General features: G+C 33.1%; 1 protein-coding gene across 1 annotated transcript in view; it reads left to right on the top strand.

The window, feature by feature from the left end:
• Positions 1–23,976, top strand: part of LOC115222188 (coiled-coil domain-containing protein 39-like) — a 1,476,917-nt gene that overhangs the window by 715,772 nt on the left and 737,169 nt on the right. The window contains exon 16 of the mRNA XM_029792337.2: positions 9,406–9,565. Within this exon, the coding sequence (XP_029648197.1) occupies positions 9,406–9,565 (160 nt within the window). The remainder of the gene's footprint in view (positions 1–9,405; positions 9,566–23,976) is intronic.

The following is a 23,976-nucleotide window of genomic DNA, read 5'->3' as shown; positions in this document are numbered from 1 at the left end:
ATATATATATATACATACACACACACACATACACTTACATGTTCACATGTACATACATACACACTTATATAAACACACACATGTTTATATGTATAAAATTAAGTGTAAATGACAAAGGGAAAGAAGAGGAAATTATGCAATGACCTGCATTAGCTTACAGCTATTTCTGCTGTCATATGCAGTGCACTCAAATCTGAATGTTTGCACACTTATAGTATGCTCTGTCTGAACTAATACTTCTTTTCTGAAGGTTATTATTATCACTTATACTGAAGTGAAACAGTAATGTAATGTGTGTATGTACTTATGCATGTACATACATGTATCTGTATGTATGTTTGTATGTGCACAGGCACTGCAGTATTGTTCACAAGTTTACTTGCTTGCCTCATGATTTTGTGCTCAGTGTCGCTGTGTGAAACATTGGGCAACTCTTTTCTGCTATACCATGGGCTGGGGCCAACTAAAGCCTTGTGAGTGAATTTATGAACAGAGACTGAAAGAAACCAGTGATGTATATGTACATGTGTGTGTGCATTGGTCTGTTTGCCCCTTCTTAATTTGACACTCTTTAATTGTTGCAAATGAGTGTTACCATCTTAGAAGCAGTGTCACTCTTTTAATTTCTTTCCAGTATTTCATGGAAGCGAGTTACAGGGACATAATTCTTTATTTAGAAACTAGTGAGTGTTAGTGACAGGAAGAGCATCTGGCAGAAGAAATGCTTCATCAAAGAATTCCGGCTATCCTATGCAAGCATGTAAAATGTGAACATTAAACAAAGATGATAATGATTATGCTAATCATAGTGATAAACCATAAAAGCTCAGTCATTCTGGAACTATCAGCTGTCAAATCTGTCTAAGATGAGTGCAGAGAGATAAAAAGGTCCAGTATGCAAAGTTGTGTCCTTGCAATATTGATTTGTAGGTTTGTGTTGAATGATTTTTTTATATGCTGGGCATAACCATCGATTATGAAGACCAAACTACTTGCTTCTTTCATCAAGGAAAGCCAAGTAGACTTCATTTGGCAGCTGTGACACAGATAATGGCAAAGTTTGAGGACAGAACTTTTCCTCTTTGCAAAAGCCCTTATCATTCTCAACATCACTTAATGACCCTTTTCGATGCTGGCATATGCTGGATGGTAGGACATGAACTGAAAAGCCAGAGGGCTGCACCAAACTCCAACGTCTGTATGATTTCTATAGATGGCTGCCCTTCCTAATGCCAACCACTTCACACAGTGTATTGGGTGCTTTTTTCATGGCATCAACACTGGTGAGGTTACCAAGAACCTGCATGACATAATGTCTCAACAGATTAGATTATAGTATTGAGGGATATGAAAATGTGATAGAAGGACAGCTGCGAATGTCTTGCAGAAGAGGTGGCTGCCACCTGCAGAGGAATATGAGGCTACAAGGTGGCATGCTGATTGCTGGATGTTTTATTTAAGGTGGACAAGAATGACAAAACTGCCATTTCATGATAGACCCACACTATTCAGCTGTAAGCTGGCATCAACAGAGTAAGCAGTTAACTTTTCTATATCAATGTAACATGGGGTTTTGTGTGGTGTGGCCCAAATCCCTCATTTTATTGGTTTTCCTTTCTGTTCTCTACTCTAATTACTGTTCATTATAAGTTGTTAATTAAGGAGTTATTATTGTTGATGTTGATTTAACAATTTTCTTCCATTTAAATTCTCTGCTAGTTAGTATTGGTTGTTTTCCTCTCTAATTCACCTTTGTACTAACCCCAAATCACTTAAAGTTTTCTGTTAGCAAAGGAAACTATTATTATTATCATTATTATCTCTGTCTTTGCAAAGGCAGAGGTATTGTTTTCAGTCATGTTTGTTTGTTCGTCTATGAACAAAATATCTCAAAAACCGTTGCATGGATTCGGATGAAACTTTCAGGGATATTTGGCCTCATGACTGGCACAAACTGATTAGATTTTGGGATTAATCTGGTACTGGACAAGATTCTGGATTCTTTTTTTCCTGTTTTTTTTACTTGATTTTGGAGAGGAGTCAGGTTCATTTTTTGATATTCTAATTTGTGAGAGCAGTTGAGTTTATTTCAGATATTCTCATTTTAAAAATCATCTCTGCCTAATCATTGAGAGGATGTTGGTGTTGCTTTGGCAAAGGTTAGCGCTCTCTGAGTGCTCTTGTTCTTAGTATTATTATTATTATTATTATGGTGGTGGTGGTCATTGTCGTGGATTGGCTGAATCCTTTGTGCATTCATCAAAATGTTTAGTAGCACTGCTTCCATCTTCATGCTTTGAGCAGAAATTTTGGAAAGGTCGATAAGGTAAATGCCAGTTGAGTAATGGAGCTGATGTTATCAAATCTCCCTTCTCATCAAAGCTTTTACATTTTTGCCAGGATTAGAAAGAATTATGATTATTATTATTATGTTTGGATTTTGCATATTGGCAACAAGTGAAGTTCAAGTCTCACCCAGAGAACTTCAGAAATAGAAATGAAAATTTCAATTTAGTATTATAAATGGAATGGTTGATAACTGATGTGTTTTTACAATGAAATGTAGTTCAGTGAGAGGGATTTGTGTTTCCTCCTCCTCCTCCTCCAACTACTACTACTACTACTACTACTACTACTACTACTACTACTACTACTACTACTACTACTACTACTAGTAAAGTTGTAATATGATAATGCTAAATTGATGTAGCTTGGAATTCATGAAAGTCATCTTCAATATTCTAACCACAATAGCTGTCCACTGTTTCTTCTCTGCACTCACGTGGCACCGCCGGTTGGTGTTGTTGTCATTGTTGAAGGACGTCATCATAATTGTGTATGAAAATATCAATTAGTTATTGACCTAATAACATTGATAACAGTTCCTGTGATGTTCTGTGAGCAATATCCAGTTGCGGCTGTCAGTCAAAGCTAACAGAGCTGTCAGATCATGTGTTCATATGTGTTAATAAATACATGTGTATTTGTGTGTGTATTCTAGATAAATGTGTGTGTATGTGTGTGTGTGTGCATATATATGTGAATTAATAGATATATGTGTGTTTGTATGTGTGTGTATGTCTATAAAAATGTGCATGTGTGTGTGTGCATATATATATATACGTAAGTTAATAGATATGTGTTTGTCTATGTATGTCTATAAAATGTGCATGTAGGTGTGTGTGCATATATATATGTATATATATATATGTGAGTTAATAGATATATGTATTTGTGTGTGTATGTCTATAAAAATGTGTGTGTATGTATATATATGTATATGTATATATATATATGTGTGAGTTAATAGGTATATGTGTGTTTGTGTGTGTATGTCTATAGAAATGTGGGTGTATGTGTGTGCGCATATACATGTATATATATATTTGAGTTAATAGATATATGTGTGTTTGCAAGTGTATGTCTATAAAGATGTGCGCATATGTGTGTGTATATATATGGATGTATATATATATATATGAGTTCAAAGATATATGTGTGTTTGTGTGTGTATATCTATAAAAATGTGCTTGCATGTGCGTGTGTGTGCATATATATGTATATATATGTGTTAATAGATAAATGTGTGTGTATATGTATAAAAATGTTTATTTGTATGTGCATATATATATATATGTATGTTTATATATATATATATATATATATATATATATGTGTGTGTGTGTGTGTGTGTATGTGTGTGTGTGTGTGTGTGTTAATAGCTATCACCCATTTAATTAAGCAATGCTTCTAATATTTCAAGTGTTTCTCTAGAATGACTCTATCTTGTAGTTGATGTGAATATTTCTTACATAGATACCTAAATGTGATAACACCATAAGTTTGAGGATGATGTTAATGACGACGGTGATGATGAAAGCAGAAACATTTCATTACACACACACATGTCCATAAACTCATGCACACCCACATGCAGAGACAGAGGAAGCTATATTCGTTTGTATGTTTTTTACATGGCTGTCCCATGAGTGCTTTAGACTACCATCAAGATTGGTCTTAAAAATTCTGCTGGTGGGGGTGGGGGGCAGGTATTTTTTTTCTTTGTCATCTCACCAGTAAGGTTCAGCATCCTGAGATTGTTCTTCAGTACTTCCCTGGATCTCCCACTTCCACATGTTCCACCCACTTTGAGAGATTGGCACTTCTTTATGGCACTATCAACATCCATCCACTTCACATGACCAAACCAGTGCAGTCTTCTCTCTTGAACAGAGCAACCAATTCCTCTTATGAAGAAATTTGGTCCATGTTGTGTGTGATGAAATTCACGAGTGAATAACTTCACAAGTAGATAAATAAAGGGAGGTAATTGGTTGTTGTTATTATTGTTATTGTTATGGGTAAGGGAGATAATTGTTCAGCTTTCGATAATGGGTGAACTAAATTTCACAGTTTTCCCTTTCTACCAGTGCAAAGACGCAATATCTCAACTAGAACGTTTAAATAAAGAAACTTTTTTCATTGAAAAATACAAAACATGTCTTAATATGCACGCATAACCAACTTTTCTCTTTTTACATATTTCAATTCACGATTACATCACTGTACATAAATCCCCTACTAAACAAGGTTTTTGAAACTTGTCTCTGTCTGTACACATATATAATCCCCACCCATTACCGAAAGCTGAGCAGTTATCTCCCTTACCCACAACAATAACAATAATAATGACAACCAATTACCTCACTTTATTTATCTACTTGTGAAGTCATTCACTCATGAATTTCATCACACACAACATGGACAAGATTTCTTCTTAAGAAAAAATATATATTCAAATAAGTAAAACATAATATCATGAACAGCGATAGCGAAACCGGTCGATATATTAAAAATTATATTAAAACTATGTAAGTGTGCATATTTTCCTTTTTTAATTTCTTATATACATTACAACTCACAATGTGGGGATAATCGAAATTCCTCTTTTCTGTTACTATATATATATATATATATATATATATATATGTGTGTGTGTGTGTTTGTGTATGTGTGTATACATGACAAGCTTCTTTCAGTTTTCAATTATATATATATATATACACACAGACACTTATGTATCAGTACACATGCATGTATGTGTGTGTCTATGTATTTATGTATTTATTCTTTCAGTCATTTAATGTGAAGAAGGAATATCAACATCATATCCTTGCTTCGCTTGGGCAGTAACAAACAATGCCATGGAATATTGTTTTTGGCACTCTTGAACACACACATATATATTTGTATATACATGTGTGTGTGTGTGCGTGTATGAATGACAAACTACCATAAAACATTCCATCTGCCAATTCCAATGGCTTGCCAGGGTTTCTAGTAGAAGACATTGTCCAAACTGCTGTACAAAGGAACTGAATTCTTTATTGTTATGAAGTGAACTTCTCCTTTCTTGTTCATGTGTGTGTTATATATGCACGTGTATATGTACATTATATTGGTGCTGGTGTTGTTGTTGGTTAAAATGTTTGCTCCTTAACTACACTGCTCTGGGTTCAGTCCCAGTGTGTGGAACATTGGAAAAAGTGTCTTCTGCTATAGTCCCAGGCTGACCCAAGCCTTATGGGTGGAGTTGGCTAACAGAAATTGAAAGAAGCCCACAACGTGTGTGTGTGCGTTAATGTCTCATTGACTGGTCATCATGTGGTTGTTGTTAAAGAAGCATTATCGGCATTGTCCTTAATTGCCAATTTTCCATAGAAACATATTTGACAAGAGGAAAAAAAATTCTCTTGCTTAGAAACAGGTGAGGGGAAGGAACAAAAAAATGGTAGAACATAGTAAAGTTGTAGACGAATACCAAATTGCAGTCAACCCCTTTCAGCAGGGAAATATGGACATCAAAACAACAATGAGAATGAAGTACATATGTATGTGTATGTATGTATGTGTGTATATATATATACATACACACATTTATGCATGCTTTATTTTGGGGTTAACCAAACTCATTTGATGCAGGCTAAATTCCTGATCATTTTTTCTTTCCCAGTCTGTCATTCAAGTTTTCAAAAAGGGAAACAAATCTCTTCCAGTGAACTACCGTTTGATTTCACTCACTTCTCATATTATTAAAGTATTTGAATGGGTGTTGAGATCATGAATAATTCACTTCCTTGAAGACAACTATCTGCTGAACCTCAACCAGCATGTTTTCTGTGATGGCAGGGACTGCCTGTTGCAGCTTCTGCACCATTTTGATGATATCTTAAAAGCATTGGGAGAGGGTTCCAACACTGACGTCATATATCTTTTCAGCAAGGCATTTAACAGAGTGGACCACAAAATCCTGCTGAAGAAACTGTCCAACATTGGAGTCTGTGGAAAGCTGCTGCAGTGGATAAAGTGTTTCCTGACAAACAGAACCCAACATGTGTTTCAGGGAATACGATCCAGCTCAGCCAAAGTCAGTAGTGGTGTCCCACAAGGTACTGTGTTGGGCACACTCCTCTTCATTATTTACATCAACGACAGTAGAGTCCTCAAACATTCTACATTCAAAATCTTTGCAGATTATTCCAAATTCCAGAAAGCCATACATATGAGAAACCAAACACGCCTTCAGTCAGATCTGTTTGCTATTGTCCAATGGACAGAAAACAGTAATATACTTTTAAATGAAGATAAGTTTGATTTGATCCACTTTGGAAAAGAGGAGGTAACTGAAATTACGATATGCTTTTCCCTCGAGGGACTCCCTCATGACATCCAACAACACCAGAGACCTTGGAGTAATTGTTGATTGCAATCTAAGCTAGAGTCCCCACATAAACAGCAAGGTTGACTTGGCCTGCAGGATGTGCTTCTGGATTCTGAGAACCTTTCAGTCTAGAGATACCTACACCATCATCCTTCTCTACTCTACTTTTGCCTGACCCCACCTTGAATGCTGTTCCCCAATGTGGTTCCCCCATACAAAGCAACCCATTATGAAAGTAGAAGCACTCCAGAAGTCAATAACAAGAAGGATAGATGGCATGAGAGGCATTGGGGTTGATTAAAATAACCTCAATCTCTCCAACGCTACTGGTAGCATTACATCATTTGTATTATGTGGAAAATATTCCAGCAATATTGCACAAATGATGTTGGCGTCAATTTTAAAATCCATCCAAGACTTGGCCCCTGTGGTACACATAGCAACATTGCATCACAATTACTTTACCTCAACTGGTCCAGCTCTCTTTAATACCATACCAAAATATGTCAATACAAAAACAGATCCCATAAAATTCAAATGTTCACAGGACAAATTTCTTCAAAATATCCCGGACAAAACTCCTACGCCTGGGTATGTCTCTAGCAATAATAACTCTTTGCTATAGTGGGCCATGTTGCCCCATATATGACTAAAAGACTTCACCAGGTGGTGCTATTAAATTAGACATGGCCTGGACCTATACTGGCCAAAACCTATCAAAGTTACCATTGGTTTCATGTTGAGTGAAGGAGCCTTGTTAACTCACAAATAAAGAATATTTATCTACGGCTGTTGAGCACTCATTCTCACTGTTCAATATCAACATGACATGTATGTACACACACACACACACACACACATCTTTTAAAATTGTCAGAAACATGTGGGTCCTGCTCTCAAAAGTAGTCTGATTGATTTAGCAATGGGTATAATAAGGTTCTTAGAACAACATGGAATATTAATTGAACAAACTTGACACTGCATTTGAATTATCACAATAAATATTTTGCTTGATCACTACATGTTCCAACAGCTACAGACAATAAGTTTCCAAACTGCTGCAAATACCTTTGAAAGGGTTTCCTTGAAAACAGTTATGTCTACAACTCTGGGCATTGCAATCTTTTTTTATGTTACATTCAATTTTAAATGCACACAGACGTAGGCAGTAAAATAATCTAAATAAAAAGTGCATGTATTTGACAGGTAGGTGTCCTGTCCTACACTTATGGATCCTTTCCAAAATCTGTGTCCGAAATATTAATAGATGAATCTGTCTCACCATCAAATACACAGATATTCGACACTTGATGGTGATATATTATCACCAAGTGACTGTAAGCACAGGATTTTCTTTCAACCTTTATTCTCTATCACTCGCCATTTGAAAGGCTCACCATAAACATGCGTGGTTCCAACATTCTTATTTATATTTCAGTCCAGAATGTTATTTTATTCTTTTTCTGATTTTAGGTAGTGGACTGTGGCCATCTTGGGACACTGCCTTGAAGGGTTTCTGTATCTCATTAAAATAAATTTAATTTGACAGTTTTGTTTTTTCTAACAAGTCAAAGATGTTTGTAAAAAGACTTGTTGAAATAGAAAGTGTAAAATTTTGATTTCTCCCAGAGATGTTTTGTACATAAAATGTAATGAAATAAATGAAATAAATTTTAACCAAAGATTGGAAACAGGCAACTGTTTGAGTGTGAAGAAGACAATTGGGCTTCAGCTTTAGAGACTTAATGTATTCTATGCTAAAGTTTAATTTTTGAAAATACTTTACCATTTTCACAATAGTCATCTAAAGTAAACACAGAAGGCAAGAAAAATAAAAAACGAAACAAAAAACACTACCATGATAATATTGATAAATAAATAACTCACCCAAAATATATTTGCTGAATATTATTGCATACTGCATTGTTGTGCGTGTGTGTATGTATGTGTGTGTGTGCGTACACACACACAGATACACATGCTTGCATACATATATACGTGTATATATGTGTGTGTGTGTGTGTATGTATATATATATATATATATACAACACACACACATGCACACACACACACATATATATATAACACACACATATATGTATATATACATATATACATACATACATACATGCATACATATATTGCATCTGAATTCAAAAATATATTTAATACACATCTTAGTATATTCCTTATCTATATAGAACTCAAAATCTTCAGAGATTGCTAATGAAATATTGTAGAGGTCAGATGCAGTGTACAGTTGAAAATGAGAAGAAGCCATTTGGAATTTTCTTTTTTAATCTCTTTTTATTTATATTTTGTTTGTTATTTTCCCCTCATTTCACTCAATAACACAAAACCTTAATAACAATCTCCTCTTTTCACTGATTAATTTTTTTTTCTTGGAATCTAAAAAAAAAGAAGAAAACAGATAACTTTCCAAAGTATGAGGAAAAAATGTCAGCAACAAAAACAACCACCAACCTGATCTTATGGAAAATCACTTGGAAATGACAAAAATAACAAAATACAGAATGAAGATTTTGGTATTAAAAAGAAAGTTCCATTTTGATAATTTATGTGAGATGATAAGAAATATTTATCAATGAAATATTAAATGAAATTTCTCTCATGACAGCATTGTTTTATTCTTGTTTCTTAATTTTTTTCCATTCTTTTCAGGCTGCCCAAGAAAAAGAAGAACTTCAAGTAATTGGAGATGAGCTGGATGCAAAAATACATAAAGCAGAAAAAGAAAACCGGGCCCTTGATAATACTATCAAATTATTGAATTCAAGCAATGAAAGTTACCGAAAGTCTTTCAATCGAGTTGAAGAGAACTGTAAGTTAATAATATAACGAGTATTTGGATTTGGCATTGAAATATTTATTCTTGAGCCTAACTTATTTTTGTATGTTAAAAAATATCCATTCTTTTTACATCTCTCTGTGTTTTTCTCATCATAATTTACTTCTGCAAATTCAGCAGATGTTACACAGAGCTACTGAGATCCCAGCAAAGCTGAAATATGTCCAATTTTATTTCAAATGTTTGTTATGCCATTCCTAAAGTCAACCACTCCCACTACACGCTTGGAGTGGTTGACATTAGGAAGGTCATCCAGCCTGGTGCAACCACTGGCTCTCCAGACCTCCAACGAAACTGTCCAACACATGCCAGCATGGAAAACAGATGTTAAATGATGATGATGTGTATCTGTCTATCAGTGTGTGTGTATGTGTGTGTGTGGTTTGCAATATTTTCTGGAGTCTCTTTGCATTAGTTGTTTTTATGTATCATTGTATGTATATCATAACCGAAAATCTGATTCTTTTTCTCTTATTGAACCTCCTTACACAAAATATTTATCTTAATAATATTCAGAATAACTACAAACTTTTTATATAAACGATTGCAGTTTGCATAAACCAGTGCTTCTCTGTGTGGATTGTAAAAAGATTTATATTGGGTGCTGAGCAATAATAAACTTCAAATTGTGAATAAAACCACCTGTGCTTTCAATATTTGCATGTATCAGGTTGGTGCTGAGGCAAGTTGTCATCTATGTTAAAATAGTACCTGGATTTAAATCCATATGGCCTTATATCATGTAGTATGTATAAATGTGCATTGAAAATAGTGGGGCAGGAAGCAATGTATTGTACTAAGTGTGTATGGTAAAAGCGTTAGTAAAATAAAAGAGGCAACAGCCAAAAAGTTCGATAAGCAATAGTATATGTTACGATAACATAAATCTCAGCCTCCATGAAGATGGTGTCTATGAATTATATTTTCATTATACGATTCTAATTACTGTAACAAGCAATATTCTCACTCAGTGAACTTCCTATTCCATCTCATTGTACCTGGACATCACATCTCTTTCTTTCTCTCACTTGCAAGATTCTGTATACACCTCTTCCGTAAGGCACCTGCACCTTTCCAACTGCCATAGTTTCTTTCTCCAGTCTATAAGCTGCTCAGTTAATGGATCTTATCTTACAGGTACTTGACAGCCTCACTGGTGCTGGTGCCACATAAAAAGCACCCAGTCCACCCTGTTAAGTGGTTGGCATTAGGAAGGGCATTCAGCCCTAGAATCCATGTCAAAGTAGACATAAAAACTGGCAGAGCCTTCAGGGTTATCTGTTCTTGTCTCACCATCCAACCTGCGCTGGCATGGAAAAAGAGATGTTTGATGATGATAATGACAATATCTATAAATATATATGCATTCTTGTACATTTACTAATACATTCATTGCTACTTTGTGATGTCATCACATTGTCGCCGTCGTCATTACCATCATCATCATCACCACCATGTACAATATATAAGCTTCAAGCTTCTAAAGAATTTTCATTAAAGTTAACTCTTTCCTCATTATGTGTGTAATTTCAATTAAACATTTTTTCGGGGCTATTTCTTCTCATTTAACTATATATATTTTATGCAGAAGGCCTGCTTTGAATATCTGCTTATATCATTACCGTATGTTTCCAAACGAGGGTACATATTCTCTCAACATATTCACTCAGTCATTCTAAGATCTGTTGATTACAATTAAGATTTTGTGCACCTAATTAAGTTCAATAAGCACACAACATGTACTGAATTATCGTTGTATTTCAAAGACTGGCATCACATTCAGATGCAAACTTTCTTTCAATTTCTAATAAATTTGTGATTCAGAATTTTCTGCTTTGACTCTCTTTTAGAGAATTACCATTTTATCTTAGCATAATAGAATATTTATGTAGGGAATCAAGTCCAACTCAAAACTAGAAATCAGAAAAAGAGAAGAAACTGAATTGAAACATTAGGTTTTTCAATAAAGCTTTCCATGTGTAATATATTTGTATCGGTCTAAATTTATGACCCAGCAATTGGCAGAATCATTAGAGAATTAGAAAAAATGCCATGTGCCACTTATTCCAGCAGATTACATTCTGAGTTCAAGTCCCACAGAAGTCATTTTTCCATTTCTTCCTTCGGGACTTGATATGAGTTGGGAGCAACTGTCACTCCTGCTATTCATTCCATTTTGAACCTAATTTGACTGTGGGAGGGTCAACGAGAAGTTTGTGCCTGTTCAGTTATTTGAGAAGATGTTGGCACAAATCCAGCAGCTTTGAGAAGTGGGGCAAGTCAATTACATGAAGTGATCTGCTCAAACTGGTCCCTATTTTATTGACAAATGAAAGGATGAAATTTAAGGGAACCCTGGTGGTATTTGAACCCAAAATGTTATGCTTCAGAAGAAACGCTGCCACACACTTTGTCCAACTCTCTTACAATCCTGCCAGCTTGTCTCCTGAATAACAACATTATTATTATTATTATTATTGAGTGAGAGAGCAGTACATGCCATGAAAGTGACACTGGGGTAAAATATACGAAGCCCAGTATACCCATCATGACTACCTATCTGATAAGGGTACACTAGGCACATGCATCACAACCATATGTGCACAACATGGTGATCTCATATCAAGATAAACAGCACATGACCTTGCAGGTGGGGCCCAGTTAGAATTTTCTTCTGGTTGAGTAGCCCATCCTGCTCAAAAGGTCCCTGAATAAGGATTGTTTAAGGATGTTGAACGAACCACCCATGTTTCCAAAGGTGAATTATCCAAACCTCTAAGAATTCCTTTCAACACACGGCTATGATGCTCCCCCACTACTTCTGCTCATCATCAGAGATGCATATATCATCAGCAACTAAGGGACATGGTCAACTGGTTAAGGTCAAACAACTGACAAGCAAATCTGTGGTATTGAGCAGAATATTTGCTGTAGCCCATCTTTTATACCAAGACAAAACAATGTACATGATAACACTTCCAATCAGTTAAGATCAGAAACCATGAGAGCCACTATCTTGTACTGCATCAGGGCATTTATTATTATTATTATTATCATATTATTATTATTATTATTATTATTATTATTATTATTATTATTATTATTATTATTATTATTATTATTATTATTATTATTATTATTATTATTATTAGCATCTTTCAATTGCTTCCATTTCTTGTTGAGCATCATCCTGACACTTAGAGCAGAGAAATCATCATCATCATCATTATCAGCATCATCATTATCAATAGTAGTAGTAGTAGTAGTAGTAGTAGTAGTGGTAGTAGTCTCCATGTCCCTGATAGCTGATACAAATTTCCCTTTTTTGAAATAATCATCCCAGATATGTAAACGTTTGTTTAGTTCTTTCATCTAAAATTTTGTTCAGTTATTTTTTTTCTGCTTTGTTATCTATTTTTATTGTTTTCTGCCATGGAAGAGTTAATCTGAGGACTAAGACTATTTCATGAAGAGCAAAATATATTGATGTAGCAGTACCCTAATACCATAGTACCATAGTAGGTAGCAGAGCACAAAGATACCATGTCACCTTCTCACTGCAGACTTGGTCCAAATGCTTAGAGAGTGGACTCCTCTAATGGCACCCCCAGGTGATGTTGTGCACTAATGAGACATGATTAATATTCTATTCAGATTACAATATTCCACAAAATTCTTTATTTTTCTTAATTGAGCATTTCTGAGAAATGGTGCTAAACTTTTGCTTGATGCTTTTTATCTCTTCTTTTTTCTCTTCTCCTTATTCACTTCTTGTGTCAAAGAATGGTTTTGGACACTGCTCAGTCCCACTGGTATGGAGGATTGGTTTTTTTCTTGTTTTTTTTTTGATGTTTTTGATGATGACAATGATGATAGCAGTGGTGGTGGTGGTGCTGGTACCTCTACTGATGGCAATGGCTGTGGTGGAGCTACTTATGATGATGATGCTACTACTGCCATTATTTTTGTTATTGACATTATTTCTATCATCATCATCATCATTATTATTTCAGTGTATTTTCAAGAGCAATGGTTCCTATTATAATACTAATTTCTTTTTATGCTTTCACTCTAAATGATAACGCTACTAATGGTAATCAAAAACAATAAATACATTTAGAATATCTGCATATCTTTGCTTTTTTTAGTAAATATACTTAACTATAATTTGCAAGCTCTGGACAATGATTTCTCTCACACCAAACTTAGGAAAAGTTTCTTTTCCAGTTTTATTATAATGTTTATTTGATTGTTTACATTTTTTCATGTTTTTATCCATTTCCCAAATTCTATCTTTTTGTTTTTATAATAGTTCTTCTAACATATTCCAAACATTTTTCATTTCACTATTTATATATATACACACACACACACATTATATATATATATTATATATATGTACACACACACACACACACATATATATATGCACAAACACATACACCTACATATATATATATTTATTGTCAGTTGCTTACAAATTTATTTATTCGCTTTTGCTTCTATTAAAAATGTTTCAACATATCCTATTCTTTAGATAATTACACTTCACAATTGCTCCATGTCATCTGTTAGAAAACCTGACTATATTTATCATTATCATTAAGTCACAAGTTTACCGCCTATGTATACAAACATACAATGTATATATGTGTATATATATATATCAACTTTCTTATCTATATATATATATATGTATAAAGTATATGAACTATATATATATATATATATCTATATATCTATATATCTATATATGTATATATATATATAATATAATATATATATATATATATATATATATTATATATATAGATATATATATATAGATATATATATACATACATATATATATATATATATATATATATATATATATATATATATATATATATATATATACATACGTATATATATATATATATATATATATATTATATATAATGTGTTTGTGTGTAAATATATATGTGTATGTATGTCTGCATGCAAGTATGTGTTCCAGACGGTTTTTTTCTTTTTACCCTACATCATTATCGGACCAACAGTTCGTTAACACATATCTAATCAGTAGTAATACAAGAAAAGGAAATATATAACCTGCTGTGTGTTTAATTTATCTAATCAAATGTTTCAGTTGCAGACTGGTGTCCTTGTCATTTTCTTGATTAGATGTGAACTTTGGAAATAAGAATGTTAGAGACAGGAAAAAAAAAGAAAAACTGGTATATATCTATATATATTCACATATATATATAGATATGTATGCATTTTTGTGTGCGTGTGTGTGTGTGTGTGTATAGTGGTGGTGTAGGTAGATATTTCATTTATGCATCTGTGAGTTTATGCTTATGCATATGTATGGGTGTGTACATATATATGTATACGTGTGTGCGTGTGTGTGTACATTTCTTTATAAGTATACAAATCTATCTATCTATATATGTATGTATATATATGTATAAATGTATAAATAATACACATATAAATATGTATACATGCATATATGTATACACATACATACGTACATACATACATACATACATATATACATATATACATATATACCTACATACATGCATGCATACATACATACATACATACATACATACAGATATACATACATACATACATACATACATACATACATACATACATACATACATACATACATACATACATATATACATACATGCATGCATACATATCAAATAAACCTGAACAATGACATATTCATACATGCTTAAGTGTGTTTGTCTGCATGCATGGATGTTGTGTTGTGTGTGCATGTGTGTGTATATCCAACAAACCCTATCCACATGTTAGTATCTTCATACTGTTAGCCTGATGAAGCCATGACACATCAACCGATTCCTTTTTGTAATTTTGCTGTATAATTTGAGAGCAGCAGCACATGAAAATCAACTCTACATACATCCTTATACATACATTGGTATATCTATATTTAAATGCATATGTATGCGTACATAAATATAAATATATATATATATACACACGTACATATACATATTTATAAACATATCTACATACACACATGTTTCTTAATGTCACTTGATATAAATAAAAAACATTATTAGTTAGATGAATAATTTCTATGAATGAAAGACTTGTTAATGACATGGTACTTCGTATGCCATTGGTGATCGACAGTGGAAGAAGAAGATATAGTCCCAATCAAATTATACAATCTCAATCAGCTAATTTTACTTAGACAGATAAAACATAATGTTCTCTCCTCTCTCTCTCTCTCTCTCTCTCTCTCTCTCTCTCTCTCTCATACACGTGCACCCTCTTTCTCTCTTTCTCTGTGTTTTTCTTGTTTTTTTGTTGTTATAGTTTTGTTCCGTTAACAGCAACTTGTTTTTCCGTTTTTAGTTTTGTACTTTCACTTTCCGTAGTCAACCGAACAGCAATTGTCTTTAACAACAAAATCACTCATTGAAAGAAGAAAAAAAAAAGAAACACACACACACATGAATAATTTCTGTATGATATGTAGGAGATCAATAATGTTTTGATTGGCCTTATTGATGTACCAAACAAGCTCTAATCAGTCAGACCTATCTTCAGTACCAAAAACGGCAAAGCAAGAAAAAAAAAAGAAAAAAGGGAAAAGAGACAAAACTCAAAAAGCAATTGTAAAGAATTCAATCAAATATAGGATTTATGCTTTACACTTTCCTCTTATGTGTTTGGGGTGTTTCATCTTTTTCAATACTTTGATCTTTTTCGATACTTTCACTCTCACTTTTTTACTATGACAAAGTACAAGCAAGGATCTGATACATATAATATATATTATGTATATATGTGTGTGTGTGTTTATACACACACACACACACACACACGCACACTCATACACATACATACATAGACACATACATAAAGTGTGTGTTGTCTTTAGTTAATGTACCAACTTCAGTTAATAGGAAAATTTTGTGCCTTTGTGTTGAGTGGTTAACTAAAACTTACCGAAAGAATACTATCAATTTGCTATCATATTATCCACAAATCATAATATTTATGAATGTATTTAATTAAAAGTGAAATAAAGAAGAAATGCTATAACCCAAAATAACAATATGTATGTGTGTGTATGTACATATATATAAATAAATGTGATATATATAAATACATATATTTATGTAAAAAGTTATATAAATATATATATTCATATATAAAAATATATATTATATACTTATATGTGTGTGTATGTGTATGTATGCCTGTATGTATATGTATACGTGTGTATGTATATGTATTATATATATATACCTTAAAATAAATATATATCTTATAAATACTACATACACACCAAACAAACATATACATGCATTTATACATATATTATACTCACACACACATAAGCGCACACATCATCATCAACATCATCGATTAACGTCCGTTTTCCATGCTGGCATGGGTTGGACAGTTTGACTGAGGACTGGAGAGCCAGCGGCTGCACCAGAGTTTCTACAGCTGGATGCCCTTCCTAATGACAACAACTCCAAGAGTGTAGTGGGTGCTTTTTATGTGCCACTGGCACAGGAAACAGTAAGGCAGACCTGGCACGATCTTGTTCAGATGGTGCTTTTTACTTGCCACCAGTACAGGAGCCAGTAAGGCAGGCCTGACAACGAACACATTAGGATAGGGCATCTTACATGCCATCGGCATGGGAGCCAGTCAGGGGCTACTGGCTCCTGATACAATATTGGTTTTACTTGACTTGACAGGTTTTCTCAAGCATATACACACAACCCACACACATAATACGTAGAGTCCTCTTTCTTTCAGTTTTAACAATATATATATACATATATATATACATATATATATATATATATATATTCATATACATATATATACATATATTTATATACTTATATATATATACATATATATATATATACAAATATATATATATACATATATATATAAATATGTACATATGTATGTGCATATATATATATATATACATATATATATATATGTATGTATATATATGTATAATATATATGTATATATATGTATATATAATGTATATATATGTATATGAATATAGATGTATATATATATATGTATATATATGTATATATAGTATATATATATGGTAATATATGTATATATATATGTATGTATATGTATATTATATATGTATGTATATGTATATAGATGTATGTATATGTATATATATGTATGTATATATGTATGTATATAATATATATATATATGTAATATCTATATATATATATATATATATATATATATATATATATTATATATATATATCAAAGGGAAAATGTAATCATTTAGGTTGAAAGTTGTTCATTAAATTACCAATGTCAGGAAAGGGAATATCAAACAGTTCTTTTAATATGATTGCTGTTGTTGCTGTTGTTGTTGTTTTGAAATTTCACTTTGAAGTTTGAAGATAAGAATTTGTTATTGACATCTACATACTAACTTATATACACATCCACATACACACCCACTTACGCACACATATATGTATTTATACGAAGATGCATAGTCATGCACACATATGATTATGTATACATAAACAAACAGTTACATATGCATGTACACATACACACAGCCATAGAATATATATACATCCACATATAGATTCACATTTATAACATACACACTTACACATCTATAACATACACACACACTTGTATGCATTCAAACAAATACACACATACACACAGAAATTGTGTGTTTGTCCCTGTTTGTGTTCAGAGAATTTGAATTGTTCAAAGTTTTAAAATAGGGGTCAGCTTATAATGGATTATATTATTGATAATACATAAACCATATCATGTTTGGAAAAAAAAGCAACAAAATCACCCGATGCTACTGAGTGCCTCACATTTAACAACCTGTCCTGCATTTGTGCTCATCTTTGATAAATAACATTTAAACGCTAGCTGGTGCCTGCATGCTACTTCACTCCTATGTCCTCTACTTTTATGTACTCTACAAACTGTAGAGCACTGCACTGTTATGTACTCATTTCTGTTTTCTCTGTCTAGTTATGCTCTTCACTCTCCAACCACCAAACTGACATTCACTACTGACCAGGTTATCCATTTGTGTGTCCCCTATACAGTTTCCACCTCTGCCCACATCTCTAACCTCATGGTTAGTGATTATCACACTCCTTTCGTACTCTTGTACTTACCTACTTCCTACCCTACCCTCTCTGTTTCTTTATCCCCACCAACTCTCAGTTTTTTCTCCCTCTACAGCAGGGGGTGCCATGTATCTCCTCTTCGTCAAGACACCTGTTCCTGTTGCTTTATCAGATTTTAATCTCTCATCACCAGACATAAAAATCACCTCCCTCAATACTACACACACACCCATTCAGTTGAGGGCTCTTGTCTTATAAGTTGCTTGGTGACCTCATTAAAGTAGATGCCAATGAAAATGCATCTAGGGCACTTTGTAAATTGGTTGCTGTTAGGAAGGGCATCCAGCCATAGAAACCATGACAAAGCGGACACTGGTGCTCATGTAAGTCAGATCCTCTTGAAGCATCCGATCCATGCTGGCATGGAAACAAACATTAAATGATGATTGGGATGATGACAATTTACTAATGTTGTTTCTACCATAGGTACCAGGTATGAAATTTGGAAGTCAGGAGGAATTAATGATCATATAAATCCCAGAACTTGTTTAATACTTTGTTTTATTGACCCCAGAAAGATGAAAGCAATGTTGTTCCTAGCAGGATTTGAACTGAGAATGTAAAATCTGTAATTACAGCATAGCATTTCATTAGATGCACCAATAGTTCAACTAATCCTCCGTTTCCTAATATTAATGTTGTTGCAGGTGGCGAGCTTGCAGAATCCTTGAATGCCATACAAAACGTTTAACAGCATTTCTTCCATCTTTATGTTCTGAGCTCAAATACTGCCAGGGTCATCTTGGCCTTTTAATCCTTTTGGGGTCGATAAAATAAGTCCCAGTTATGCACTGGGGTTAGGGAGAGATCAATGTAAATGACTTATCACCTCCCTCGAAATTGCTGGCCTTGTGTCAAAATGTGAAACCAATATTAACATTATTGGCAGATGAAGCTGAAATGGCAGACATGTTGAACCACTTTACACTGTGTAATCAATGACTGTTTTCATTCTGAGTTCAATTCCTACTGAGGCAGACTTTACTCTTCAACTTTCCCAGCTTCAATGAAATAAATTACCAGTCTGGTACAAGGTCTGATATTTCCATCTAAACCACTTTGCGGCAAATGAAGACATGCAGCTATGTTACAATCAATATTGATAATAATAATGGTTTTGTTTTTGAAATTAATTTCTTTCAGATTAATAAAAGAAGAAAAAACACATTATGAGGTTAATAATAATAAAAATAATAGTGAGATAAACAAAGAACAATGTTATAATATTAATAATAATAATAATAATAATAATAATAATAATAATAATAATAATAATAATAATGATAATAATAATAATAATAAGAAGAAGAAGAAGAAGAAGAAGAAGAACAACAACAACAATAACACTAACAACGATAATAATAATAACAACAACAATAATATTAATTACAGTAATGAAAATGTCAACAATAACAACAGCAATAATGATATTTATTAGATCTATAGCCTGTAAACCACCCCTCCATCGAATGGTCTGCTGATGATGTAGCAGTGATGCTGGCTGCAGCCTTTTGATTTCTATGTTTCTGTGTACAGCAGTGTCTGTGGAGTTCTAAGTTGTACATCTGTGTGTGTGTGTGTGTAAGAGAGAGAGAGAGAGTGAGAGAGAGAGAGAGAGAGAGAGAGAGAGAGAGAGAGAGAGAGAGAGAGGAGAGAAAGAGAAACGGTATGCCTGTGAAGTAATATTAGTATACCATGGATGCTGGCTGCTATGGAAATATAGGCCAGTATTGCAAAATAATATTTCTGCCAAAAATACAAACAAAACATAAAACAAAAACAAAAAAAAAATTGAATCAAAATTCAATTAATTTTCCATTCCTGTAGATAATCCCAGTAGGAACAGAATTAGTGCATAGCTTCATTTGCAGATTAGAATTCTTGTAATAAGACAAAACGGAAAGAATAAATAAAAGAAATATAGAGAAACAACACAAAAAAGAAAAGCAAAATATAAAACAAAAAGAGAGAGAAAAAGAAACAAAAACACAACATCAACACAAGAACACATAGCTAAATAAATCTGAAGAATAACCAATATCTGGGAAATGGAATATTTTGAAATAAGGCAACAAGGCAGCAAAAGATCGATAGATGTATTTGAAAAATCAAGTATTTGAAATGGATATTTTGGAAACTAATTCTAAGAGAAAGTGAAAAATAAACACAACATAGAAGGAAGTGGGGTGAGGAAAAAGTCTTTATTAATAAACTTTTTATTATTTTTTCCATTTATTTAGTCAAAAAATCTCTTCAGTTTTATATTATTCATATGATTGTGTATATAAAGATATATATAGAGACATACATGCACATGCATATATGCTGGTAATTTGGAAAATGTATGTATATATGTGTATATATATATATATTATATATATATATATATATATATATATAATATATATATATATATAGGTTATTTATGATTACTATGTCTAAAGGAATTATATGTTTTTGTTAATATTTCTGCATCACTGAAAAACGGATCCTCTTGGCAATAGCGTATCCCATAATCCAGACTGAGCTTTACTTTAATTGCAGTTCAGCATCAGAGAACAAAGGAAGAACTCCTCTCTCTTTCTCTTTATACAAAGGGTTCTGATGTATTTTGTTATAGACTCAGGGTAGATTAGCCCTTCAGTACTCAGATTATTCTGCCGAACGTAATGCTTGTGTGTTCACATCACTTTAAATCAATCCTGTATTATTTCATTGCTTTTGAGGTTTCAACGATGTGATTGTACATTTTACAAAAGACACTGGCCTCTCATGCCTATCCAGGCATGAGAGGCCAGATCTAGCCAGCTTGAACATAAAACATGCAGAATATTCTGACCAGATCCGGTTGATTGAAATGCTAAAAGGTTATGTAAAAAGAACACCTTATGTGTGGGAGGTAGGAAACAACACAATCACTTTCTGCAAACAACTTTATGGAATATTGTTTTTTTATTCAAATTTTCTCTTTTTTATACTTATTTATAGTTGGAACTTTTCTGTCTTAATTAATGAGCATGAAGGCACGTGGTTTAGTGATTAGGGAATTTGGCTCACGTCTGTAAGGTCATGAATTCAAATACACATATATACATATATGTATATTTGTTAAAGAAAACAACAAACACTGAAGCAAGACAAGCATTTCAAGTCATAAATATTATTAGTATTAGAAAATTTTCTCTAATGATAATAACATATACAACTTGAAATGTTTTTCTTGCCTCAGTGTTTGTTGTCAAACAGGTTGTGGTTTCAAAGTGGCAAGAATATTTTGACAAATTAAATTTAAATGTTGAAGTGAATCTAACAATTTTTGTGTGTTTCTTAAATGGCTAAAAACACCTTCCACGCTGCAATTGGTTTTGTTTCAGAACACGATCTCAGATCAGGTCACTTGCTATATAAGTACATCTCCATAATTATATATCTGCTATATTGGAAGTCTGCAATGGTTCTATAACCCCCATCTCGGGTATGAGCTTGGAGTCCTGGTAATCCGTTACAGCACTTACCCAGTGTACCTTGTCATTTAGATCACCTGTAAACTAAACCCCAATATTTTATAACTATATATGTATATATATATATATATTATATATATATATATATATATATTTATGTATGTATGTATGTATGTATTTATGTATTTATGTATGTATACAACCATGTGTGTGTGTGTGTACTTGTATAAATAATATAAATAATATTAGCAATTAAAAGTTAAGTAAACATTGAAGTTACAATACTTAATACGTGGAACATTGCAGAAACTGTTTTGGATTCGGTTTTCAATACCAAATTACGATTTATTTGCATTGTCAAGTTTCGTTTTCATACACATGCACACACACACATACATACACACACACACACACGCACACATTTCATATATACATATATATCAAAATTGCTGACATGGCCGATGACAGTACCGCCTGACAGGCCCTCATGCCGGTGGCACACAAAAAACACCCACTACACTCCCAGAGTGGTTGGCATTGGGAAGGGCATCCAGCTGTAGAAACTTTGCCAGATCAGATTGAGCATGGAAAGCGGACATAAAACATTGATGATGATGATGATGATGATGTATATATATGTATGTATATATATATATATATATTATGTATGTATGTATGTATATGTATATATACATATATATATATATATATATATATAATATATATATATATGTATGTATGTATTTATGTATTATGTATGTATGTATTTATGTATGTATACAACCATGTGTGTGTGTGTGTACTTGTATAAATAATATAAATAATATTAGCAATTAAAAGTTAAGTAAACATTGAAGTTACAATACTTAATACGTGGAACATTGCAGAAACTGTTTTGGATTCGGTTTTCAATACCAAATTACGATTTATTTGCATTGTCAAGTTTCGTTTTCATACACATGCACACACACACATACATACACACACACACACACGCACACATTTCATATATACATATATATCAAAATTGCTGACATGGCCGATGACAGTACCGCCTGACAGGCCCTCATGCCGGTGGCACACAAAACACCCACTACACTCCCAGAGTGGTTGGCATTGGGAAGGGCATCCAGCTGTAGAAACTTTGCCAGATCAGATTGAGCATGGAAAGCGGACATAAAACATTGATGATGATGATGATGATGATGTATATATATGTATGTATATATATATATATATATGTATGTATGTATATGTATATGTATATATATATATATATATATATATATATATATATGTATATATATATATATATGTATATATGTATGTATGTATATATATATATTTTGGTTTATGTGGAGGTCATTCTCCTTTAACTAACTCTCAGTAAAGCTGGACTCAAGAGTCATCTTCGTAGTCATAAAGCGAGACAGATGAGTGACAACCTGGCCACTGGTGGTGGTGTAACACACCATACTAATCATATCTGTCGGGTATGTAGAAGAGAGTGTAATTCGGCAGGAAGACTTAAACGACATACAACTACAGCCGGCTATTACCGGTAAAGGTTTTAGTTGCCAATTCTGTATAAGACATTGTAGATCTTTAGCTGGGCTAAAAAGTCACATTTGATCACAGCACCAGTAACAGTTAAGCTTCATGCAATGGCCATACTCGATAACGAGGGGCTGCCATACGACATACAA

This window comes from Octopus sinensis, linkage group LG19 (genome assembly GCF_006345805.1).
Source record: "Octopus sinensis linkage group LG19, ASM634580v1, whole genome shotgun sequence".
Taxonomy (NCBI): domain Eukaryota; kingdom Metazoa; phylum Mollusca; class Cephalopoda; order Octopoda; family Octopodidae; genus Octopus; species Octopus sinensis.
This window is presented reverse-complemented; position numbering and strand designations above follow the sequence as displayed.